The sequence below is a fragment of the Oncorhynchus masou genome, chromosome 18, assembly GCF_036934945.1.
Source record: "Oncorhynchus masou masou isolate Uvic2021 chromosome 18, UVic_Omas_1.1, whole genome shotgun sequence".
NCBI classification, from domain to species: domain Eukaryota; kingdom Metazoa; phylum Chordata; class Actinopteri; order Salmoniformes; family Salmonidae; genus Oncorhynchus; species Oncorhynchus masou.
In genome coordinates, this window is record NC_088229.1 from 11,406,067 (window position 1) to 11,416,961 (window position 10,895).

The following is a 10,895-nucleotide window of genomic DNA, read 5'->3' on the forward strand; positions in this document are numbered from 1 at the left end:
ACGACAATTATGAATATATAACTCTTATATTGTCTAAGCCTACAATAAAGATAGTCTTCTTCTATGCCTTTTCTGCATCCCCTCCTTGTCTCCATTGCCCTCCCACAGTTCAGCTCTTTTTCAATCTTTTGTCATTCCCTCGACCAAGATCAAGAGTAACTCCAGAACAACTCCCTGTAACCAAGACAGTCGACATACAAGAGACAGGCTGAGACAGAGTCAGGCAGTTACATTCCTCCCAGCACAGCAACACCACCTACAGAATGTAGTGCCATACATTTCTGTCACCCCACTACGGTGTAAGAATAACCCTTAGTGCTGCAGAGATGAAACCTACATTGTAGTTAGGGATTTATCAATCTCTAAATAAAAATGTCACAGATCCTAACAAACACTGATGAATGTGAACAAAACATTGAACTATTCTCAGGTATTTTGATACGACCAGTCTCCCGGACGACCAATCCAGTCTGTGTATCCGTGAGTGAGGCATTGAGTAGAGGGAACAGAGCAGTGTTTGTGTTTTCCAGACAGTTGTAGTCTCTGTTTCCGTGGGGATGAGTGAGATGATAGCCTCTTCTGATGAGAGATTAGGAAGCGTGGTACAGTCTCTTCAGCAAACGTTACACATTCAACAATTCCAACACAACCGGCAGGATATATTATCCTATCCTATACAGTCCATGCAGGTATTAGTCTTTGCTCAATCATGCAAAGAGTAGCTGACTTTTGGATATCACCATGCACAAAACCCCAGATTAAATTATGTGATGAACATTTAGTCTTCAATACACATGAGAAAGTAATGTCCCTGAGAAATAACTGAATGGGTTTGCCATTCCTCTGTGTGTGCACCTGGGTGTGCCGGAAGCCTGATTAGTTTACAGCGGCTACCCGTCTGACGAGCTGGGTCGCTCCAACCCCTCAGCCTGCAGGTGAGAGAACTAGGAGGCAGGCAGATGCTGGGGAGGAGCCCTGTGCCATGCAGACCCACCCCTTGAGAGGGAAATATAAGCCAGCCGCCTCCAGAGAGCAGTCACTCAGAGGGACTTGACTTTCCTCTTAGTGAGATCACCTGCACCACCAATCCTCTCTGTCTCACTCCATTTCTACTACCCCCCTCAGAGGACCAGAACAGCTGCAGCCATGAGCATCAGTTACAAGAGCAGTGGCAGCATGAGCGGAGGCTTCGGCTCCAGCAGAGGATTCAGCTCCGGCGGTGGTGGTGGCGGTGGCGGTAGTGTGAGGAAGAGCTTCTCCAGCTTCTCCTCTTCAGCAGTTCCCATGGGCTCCAGCCGTATGAGCAGCTCGTCGGTTAGACGCTCTGTAGGCGGCAGTGGTGGAGGAGGCTTCGGCCTTGGTGGTGGTGGTGGTGGAGGAATTTCCAGCTACAGCTACATGAGCGGTGGTGGAGGCATGGGCGGTGGCGGTGGAGGTGGAGGCTTCGGCATGGGCGGCGGCGGTGGAGGCTTCGGCCTGGGTGGCGGTGGTGGAGGCTTCGGCATGGGTGGCGGCGGTGGAGGCTTCGGCATGGGTGGCGGCGGTGGAGGCTTCGGCATGGGTGGCGGCGGCGGCGGTGGCTTCGCCCCAATCACAGCTGTCACAGTCAACACAAGTCTGCTAGCCCCCCTCAACCTGGCCATCGACCCCAACATCCAGACCGTCCGTACCCAAGAGAAAGAACAGATCAAGGGTCTCAACAACCGCTTCGCCTCCTTCATTGATAAGGTCAGTAGTGTTCTATTCTCTGAAAGCCCTTCCGTCTAACAGAATGTTAAAAGTATTAAGTATGCCATAACTATGGGCCTGTCCAAGTAAATGAAATATACTGCATTGATCATCATCTACCATATGCCAGCATAGACAGGATGCAGATACAGTATACTACAAATCAGACACTGCAAAGAGATACTGCAAAGTATCTGCAATAGCAATTGATGGCTGGGATACTGTTTTATGGTACAGGTTGCAAATAGCACGCTTGACTAGCTGCAAGACTGTCTGTTGTACGCTATTGTAGGGCTCATTAAATATTTCACAGCCACTCATTATGCAACACCCGGAAATCCTAACCATATAGGAACCAGTTAGGACTGGCTGTGAAAACAAATACACTGAAAGCTGTAGTGGCTGCAGCCTTTGCCTTAAAGTAAAAACAAGGGTGTATCCTTTACCTTAATGTATAAACAGGGGCATATCACCTTGTCACAGGTGGTCAAAGTTCCAATGTGCAGACTGTTGCATTAAAACTGAAAGTGCATCACTGCTTGAGTAGTTTTGTTAGACTGTAATTGCCCTGGCTCTGTGAGTTAGAGGGGGGTGAGTTTGGAAACCCTAGCCCAGGCAGATCCTATAACCACGGGCCCACTCGGAGTGGAGTGAGGGACGGGATCAGGTTGTAGCCCCATTCCCATGGCAGCAGCAAGGGACTCGCTGGCTTTCAATAGAATGCTCTGTCTCTGATGGTGCACCTGAGAGTTTCTCCTCTCTCACATCTCTCCCTCACAACTGGCAGAGACCCACCTGCAAGAGTTTGAAGTGAATATGGCTAAAATGATACTTTATCAATCTGTCTGAAACAGCAAGCTGTGTTCGAGGTTGTTCCTAAATACTTTAATATTTCAGACTACGATGGTATGGACAATAGTGAAGATCAGACATCTTCTCAAGGGAGAGATAGAAATCACCTAGCCTCACCCTGTTAGTGAAAATGCATATTTTCATCTTTTCACAGACACGGACCTGCTTTTTTTCTGGACGGTCGAACAGATCACATTCAGTCATCTCATTTGTCTTTCTTCTGCAAAACATTTGTATTTAATGAAACCCTTAATTCCCTAACTCAACCAAATGTAAATCAATGAAGACTTGTTTTACCAAAACAGGACAGTAAATGCCCTCAGGCAGGTATTTCTCAGATTCTGTAGAATAATGTCTTATAATTACAGGGTGTGGCAGCAGGCAAGTTCATTCACTAGGCCATTCCACCTCAGGCTAAGGCGGGGCAACCCAGCGATATCTGCTGGGGCTTGCCATTGGTGATAATAAGGGAGGATTGGCCCGGGTGTGGCAGGCTAAGACTCCCTCCCTCCTCAGGGATGTGCAGCCTCGCCCATGTACCTCACATGGAAGGAATCTTCTGTAAGCAGGAAACTGTTGAAACTTGTTCAGGTTATGGCAAGTCAAGGCAACATCACCTCACTAGAACAGAACACACATAGTACAGAGAGATATAAAGTGGTCTTCCTGTCCGCCCCAGCCCTGAGGGAAGAGCTCAGCTCAGTACCTGTTAACAAGGGCCCACAGAGGGCTGCATGTGCAAGTCAGTCCTTTTATACATAGGTGTAGGAGAACAGCAGCTTTGTCTGAGACCCAATAAACAACTACAGGCATACCGTCTTCATTAACTTAGTGAATGCAAGTCTAAATAAATACACAAGTTAACGTTGCCAGGGAGATGTTACCAAGGCAACTCATATGGCATTGCATGTAAATCAAATCAATCAATTAAATGTATTTATAAAGCCCTTTTTATATCACCTGATGTCACAAAGTGCTGTATAGAAACCCGGCCTAAAACCCCAAACAGCAAGCAATGCAGATGTCACATGATACAAGGTGATAAAATATTACGTAACCCGGATTGGTAGTCTGTAGTGGAAGATGTGTGCAACCCTGGTTGTAGTTGTAAATATGACACCTGATATTAACTGTTCCATTTGCATCACAACACACAGGTACGCTTCCTGGAACAGCAGAACAAGATGCTGGAGACCAAGTGGAGCCTCCTGCAGGACCAGACCACCACACGCTCCAACATTGATGCAATGTTCGAGGCCTATATCGCCAACCTGCGCAGACAGCTGGACGGCCTGGGAGGAGAGAAGGTCAAGCTGGAAGGAGAGCTGATGAACATGCAGGGTCTGGTGGAGGACTTCAAGAACAAGTGAGTTCGACACCAGATGTTGCATGGATGCTCTAACTGTCCTAAATGCTGGCCCCATATAACCATATGCAATGTGTTTTTGTAGATATGAAGATGAAATCAACAAGCGTGCCTCAGTGGAGAATGAGTTTGTCCTCCTCAAGAAGGATGTTGATGGCGCCTACATGAACAAGGTTGAGCTGGAGGCCAGGGTCGACTCCCTTCAGGATGAGATCAACTTCCTCAGGGCCATCTATGAAGCAGTGAGGACCATGTCAAAATACAATAAGCTTTGCATTTATTTTTTATTTTTATCCACATTACGGCTTTCCTGACTTCCTCCTATCTCCTTCTCTCTCTCCAGGAGCTGAGTGAGCTGCAGGGCCAGATCAAGGACACCTCAGTGGTGGTGGAGATGGACAACAGCCGTAACCTGGACATGGACTCCATCGTGGCTGAAGTGCGCGCCCAGTATGAGGACATCGCCAACCGCAGCAGAGCAGAGGCCGAGTCATGGTACAAGCAGAAGGTATGAGGAGACTTCAGTATATTTCTATCACAGGTGGCAACATTTATTGGGGAGGATGGGTGTGTAGTAATGGCAGGAGCGGAATGAGTGGAATGGTATCAAATACATCAAACACATGGTTTGATGCCATTCCATTCGCTCTGTTCCCCTCAGCAGCCTCCACTGATTTTTATAGATATCCTTTAAATAGGTACAGTACATAATAACATATAGGCTTCACACTGACTCATGTCTGGGCCTCTATTCCTCCAGTTTGAAGAGATGCAGTCCTCTGCAGGACAACATGGGGATGATCTGCGCAACACCAAGGCAGAGATGGCCGAGCTGAACCGCATGATCAGTCGTCTCCAAAACGAGATCGAAAACGTCAAAGGACAGGTACAGTAGTTTGCCAAAAGACGTAATAGTATCAAAATAGTATCAGGTCTGGCACGACACTAATATTCCATTAAGTGAATATATCAATCTGATTTCTGATCTTGTCTTTCTTTTACCTTGTAGCGTGCCAACCTGGAGAACCAGATCGCCGAGGCTGAGGAGCGCGGGGAGATGGCGGTGAAGGACGCCAAGCTCCGCATCAAGGACCTGGAGGAAGCCCTCCAGAGAGCCAAGCAGGACATGGCCCGGCAGGTGCGCGAGTACCAGGAGCTGATGAATGTCAAACTTGCCCTGGACATTGAGATCGCCACCTACAGGAAACTATTGGAAGGAGAGGAGAGCAGGTAATTACACAATCAAATAAATAGATAGTGAAACAAAACGTACCAAATGAATGGATAGGAAAGGTAAAGGCTCAACACAAGTAATTGAAAATCTTTTAAATGAAGTCAGCTCTTTCACTGTAGCATATACTTAGTGATCATGTCAACTAATCTATGAATCTCTTCAAAGGATTACCGGAGGTGGAACTGGAGGTGGAATTGCAACCATCCACGTACAGACCTCCAGCAGTGGTGGTGGTGGCGGCGGTAAGAACCTCATACATATGCATTCAAATTCAGTTAGACAAGAAAATGATAACAGTGAAGACAATCGGTCTGATTAGTCCAAGTACTGACTTCGCCCCTTCCATCTTCCTCTCCCAGGCTCCGGCGGTGGATTCGGCATGGGTGGTGGTGGAGGCGGTGGAGGTGGCTTCGGATATGGAGGTGGCAGTGGCATGTCCATGAAAAGCAGCAGCGGCTTCGGCATGAGCAGCGGTGGCGGCGGTGGATTCGGCATGAGCGGCGGTGGCGGCGGTGGATTCGGCATGAGCGGCGGCGGCGGCGGCAGTGGCTTCGGCATGAGCGGCGGTGGTGGTGGTGTCTCCATGTCCCGTTCCTCCATGACCTCCACATCCAGACGCTTCTAAACACAGAAGTCTGTCTGGCTGTCCCCACCTCCCCCTCACCTCCTCCTCTCCCTCTCTTCCTCGACAACCAAAGCAAGTTACAAACTCCTCCTGTCACATGCAGGCACAGAGCATCTATTGATCTACATTATAGGGTGGGTGGTTTGACCTCCTTAGCGGCATATGCCCCATAGTTACTGGCTGATAGGAAATACTGGATGCACTTTGAATGCAGCTGACAGATCTTTTCCAGACCAATATTTCAAGGGATTTATTCCTGCACTGAGTATCCTGTCCCTCACAGATTCAGAACATACACCAACAAAAATGGAGGCAGAGAGATAGTAAGAACCTGCAGCAGAGAAGTGAGTCTGCTCACTCTACATTCAGCCTGGCTGTCTTTAGTTGCTGGATGGTGCCTGTCATGGAGACACAATATTGGTTGACAGTGCTGTGACAGTGCATTTCATAAGGTAACAGTAGGTCCCCTTTGCACACATAGCCTCCAAATGGGCCTGGCAGAGATGTGCCATGTTGTTCACTCAATGTTGAGACAGCTGACAAGTACAGAGTACACCCCCCTCCCAACCCCCCATCCCCACTGCTTCGCTGCCCCCATATTGCTATGCATTGTGGGGACTGCCAGGAGATCAACATAAGCAGCCATACTAAAGTGTCGACCTTTGCTCTGAGGTAAATAATCTAGCATTAACTCTTAACTCTCCCTATCATAGGGACAATGGGTTCTCCACTGATGTTTGCAAACAGTGTTTTTCTTGTCATTCTGACTGGTACACCCAGATTTATTGAATGTTATTGATCATGTACAACCAAAACATTGTGAATAAATCGGAGTTCTATAAAATACTTGTGTTCACTCTTTCTCTTCTTACTATATCTGTTCTACATAGACACAATGACATTACTGACAGGGCTGATAGGGTTACTAAAAACAACCACACTTTTAAAGTTCACAAAGAGTTAACTCTTTGTATTTGCATTGGTATTCACAGCTGATTTTGAAAAGGCCATTGATAAAGCATGACTAGAATTGATATATACATGCATGAACTATTTCAATTTTGGAGAATCTCTTATAAAATGGGTTAAAGTTATGTATAGTAACCCTAGGTGTAAAATAGTAAATAATGGCTACTTCTCAGAAAGTATTAAAAGGTCAAGAGGAGTGAAACAAGGTTGTCCCTTATCGGCATATGTGTTTATTATGACCATTCAAATGCTAGCTATTAAAATTAGATCCAACAATAATATCAATGGACTAGAATTCCAGGGCTTTTTTATTTTACTTTGCAAGTCAGTTAAATACAAATTCTTATTTTCAATGACGGCCTAGGAACAGTGGGTAACTAATTGCCTTGTTCAGGGTTAGAACAACAGATTTTTACCTTGTCAGCTCAGGGATTCGATCTATCAAGCTTTCGGTTACTGGCCCAACACGCTAACCACTAGGCTACCTGCTGCCACATGATTAAATCAAAGTGGTCATGTTTTCTTTTAAATCTGCAATTTGGAAAGCTCCACAGCCTCAAAGAGGATCGAGATAATCTCTCTCACCTCTCTGGATACACCTTAGCCAAATACATTTAAACTCAGTTTTTAACAATTCCTGACATTTAATCCTAGTAAAAAAATCCCAGTTTTAGGTCAATTAGGATCCCCACTTTATTTTAACAATGTGAAATGTCAGAATAATAGTGGAGAGAATCATTTATTTCAGCTTTTTTTATTTCAGCATTCCCAGTGGGTCGGAAGTTTACATACTCTCAATTAGTACTTGGTAGCATTTCCTTGAAATTGTTTAACTTGGGTCAAACGTTTCGGGTAGCCTTCCTCAAGCTTCCCACAATAAGTTGGGTGAATTTTGGCCCATTCCTCCTGACAGCGCTGGTGTAACTGATTCAGGTTTGTAGGCCTCCTTCGCACACAATTTTTCAGTTATGCTTGGGGTCATTGTCCATTTGGAAGACCCATTTGTGACCAAGCTTTAACTTCCTGACTGATGTCTTGAGATGTTCCTTCAATATATTCACATAATTTTCTCATAATGCCATCTATTTTGTGAAGTGCACCAGTCCCTCTTGCAGCAAAGCACCCCCACAACATGATGTTGCCACCCCCGTGCTTCACGGTTGGGATGGTGTTCATCGGCTTGCAAGCCTCTCCCTTTTTTCTCCAAACATAACGATGGTACCTTCAGGTGTTTGAAATTAAAAAGTCACTTGCACATCTGAGCAATCTTTTTTGCAGGTGCATGGCAACAGTTGAAGGTGAAGGAAAGAGCAGTGCGCGGTTGTCTTTTTCCCTTCACCTTCAGGCATTTGGAAATTGCTCCCAAGGATGAACCAAACATGTTGAGGTCTAGAATTTTGTTTCTGAGGTCTTGCCTGATTTATTTTGATTTTCCCATGATGTCAAGGAAAGAGGCACTGAGTTTGAAGGTAGGCCTTGAAATACATCCACAGATACACCTCCAATTGACTCAAATGATGTCAACTAGCCTATCAGAAGCTTCTAAAGCCTTGACATCATTTTGTGGAATTTTCCAAGCTGTTTAAAGGCAGTCAATTTCGAGTATGGAAACTTCTGACCCACTGGAATTGTAATATAGTGAATTATAAGTGAAATAATCTGTCTGTAAACAAATGTTGGAAAAATGACTTGTGTCATGCACAAAGTAGATGTCCTAACCGACTTTTTACATTTTTCATTACCGTGTAGTTTACCAATGAAAAGGTCAGACGATGAAGTGGACTCTGTATTTATATCCTGTCACGATCGTCGTAAGAAGATGACCAAAGCGCAGCGTGGTGTGAATCCATTCTTTTATTGAATGACAAAAAAAACACAAATAACACTTAAACAAAAACAACCGTGATGCTATGCTAAAGAGTGCTGACACAGGCAACTACACATAGAAAATAACCCACAAAATACCCAAAAAAGATGGCTGCCTAAATATGGTTCCCAATCAGAGACAAAGATAAACACCAGCCTCTAATTGAGAACCAATATAGGCAACCATAGACCTACATAAACACCTAGATGGAAACAACCCTATAAATCTACAAAACCCCTAGACAGTACAAACATCCTAGATGAGACAAAAACTCACATATCACCCATGTCACACCCTGACCTAACCAAAATAATAAAGAAAACAAAGAATACTAAGGTCAGAGCGTGACATATCCAAAAGAAAGAAACGATCAAACTGCAATACATTTTTACAGAAAGTTATCAAAAATAGATAGGATCTTGCTACCATGGAAAGGTAAATACCTGTCTATTTGTTGAAAAATCACCCTGATTAATTCTTTAGTCATATCCCAGTTTACCTATGTACTTATGGCCCGGACTATACCAAACAACTTGTTTTTAAAATATATGAACAAAAAATATTACATTTGATTTGGAACAGCAAGACAGACCAAAAATTAAACGTGACAATTTATATAATGAATATGAATTCGGAGGGCTGAAATGATTAAATAAGAAATCATTGACCCTCTCACTAAAGGATTCAGTAATACAAAAGTTGTACTTAAATCCTAACTGGCTTTCTAACGGTGGCAGCTCTGGCGGTTTCTTGCAGACTGGCAGCTCTGGCTGCTCCATGCAGACTGGCAGCTCCATGCAGACTGGCAGCTCCATGCAGACTGGCATCTCTGGCAGCTCCTTGCAGACTGGCAGCTCTGGCTGCTCCATGCAGACTGGCAGCTCTGGCTGCTCCATGCAGACTGGCAGCTCTGGCTGCTCCATGCAGACTGGCAGCTCTGGCTGCTCCATGCAGACTGGCAGCTCTGGCTGCGCTGAACAGGCAGGAGACTCCAGCAGGGCTGTGGAGGAGGAAGGCTCTGGCAGCGCTAAACAGGTGGGAGACTCCGGCAGCTCTGGAGAGGAGGAAGGCTCTGGCAGCGCTAAACAGGTGGGAGACTCCGGCAGCTCTGGAGAGGAGGAAGGCTCTGGCAGCGCTGGAGAGGCAAGGCGCACTGTAGGTCTGATGCGTGGTGCTGGCACTGGTGGTACTGGGCCGAGGACACGCACAGGAAGCCTGAGCCTTGAGCACCGAGCCTGCCCAACCTTACCTGGTTGAATACTCCCGGACGCTCTGCCAGTGCGACGAGGTGGAATAGCCTGCACTGGGCTATGCAGGCGAACCGGGGACACCCTGCGCAAGGCTGGTGCCATGTAAGCCGGCCCAAGGAGACACACTGGGGACCAGATGCGTAGAGCCGGCTTCATGGCATTTGGCTCGACGCTCACTCTAGCCCGGCCGATACGCGGAGCTGGAATGTATCGCGCCGGGCTATGTACCCACACTGGGGACACCGTGCGCTTCACAGCATAACACGGTGCCTGCCCGGTCTCTTTAGCCCCCCGGTAAGCACAGGAAGTTTGCGCAGGTCTCCTACCTGGCGTAGCCATACTCCCTGTGAGCCACCCCACCAAGACATTTTTGGGGCTGACTCTCGGGCTTCCATCCGCGTCGCCGTGCTGCCTCCTCATACCAGCGCCTCTCCACGTTCACCGCCTCCAGTTCTTCCTTGGGGCTGCGATATTCTCTAGGCTGTGCCCAGGGTCCTTCTCCGTCAAGGATCTCCTCCCAAGTCCAGAAATCCTTATTACGCTGCTCCTGCCCGTTACCACGCCGCTTGGTCCTGTTGTGGTGGGTGATTCGGTAACGGCTTTCTTGGTGTGAGAGAGAGTCGGACCAAAATGCGGCATGGCTATTGCGATCCATGTTTAATGAAAACGAAGTAAACACGAACCAAATACAAAAAACAATACACGAAAACCGAAACAGCCTACTACTGCTGCTAAGTAACACAGACAGAATAAGGACAATCACCCACGCAACATTCAAAGAATATGGCTGCCTAAATATGGTTCCCAATCAGAGACAACGATAAACACCTGCCTCTGATTGAGAACCACTTCAGACAGCCATAGACTAACCTAGAACACCCCACTAAGCTACAATCCCAATACCTATGAAAAACCCCAAGACAAAACACACCACATACAAAAACCCATGTCACACCCTGGCCTGACCAAAAAGATAAAGAAAACACAAAATACTAAGACCAGGG

The 10,895-nt window shown here is 46.4% G+C and overlaps 1 protein-coding gene across 1 annotated transcript; it reads left to right on the top strand.

Annotated features, from left to right (window-relative positions):
* Positions 1-1,022: 1,022 nt before the first annotated feature.
* LOC135503954 (intermediate filament protein ON3-like) lies at positions 1,023-6,651 on the top strand. Its single transcript, XM_064922160.1, has 8 exons — positions 1,023-1,728; positions 3,738-3,946; positions 4,032-4,188; positions 4,290-4,454; positions 4,707-4,832; positions 4,956-5,176; positions 5,346-5,422; positions 5,540-6,651. Exons 1-8 carry the CDS (start codon positions 1,147-1,149, stop codon positions 5,803-5,805), a joined length of 1,803 nt encoding a protein of 600 aa, XP_064778232.1. The 5' UTR covers positions 1,023-1,146; the 3' UTR covers positions 5,806-6,651.
* The last annotated feature ends 4,244 nt before the right edge of the window (positions 6,652-10,895 follow it).

Excerpts from the sequence above, each read along its gene's own strand:
- LOC135503954 (XM_064922160.1), top strand. The coding sequence starts at position 1,147 with ATGAGCATCAGTTACAAGAGCAGTGGCAGCATGAGCGGAGGCTTCGGC. Across the intron at positions 4,189-4,289 it reads TCAGGGCCATCTATGAAGCA|GAGCTGAGTGAGCTGCAGGG; the intron begins GTGAGGACCATG and ends CTCTCTCTCCAG. Across the intron at positions 4,833-4,955 it reads TCGAAAACGTCAAAGGACAG|CGTGCCAACCTGGAGAACCA; the intron begins GTACAGTAGTTT and ends TTTACCTTGTAG.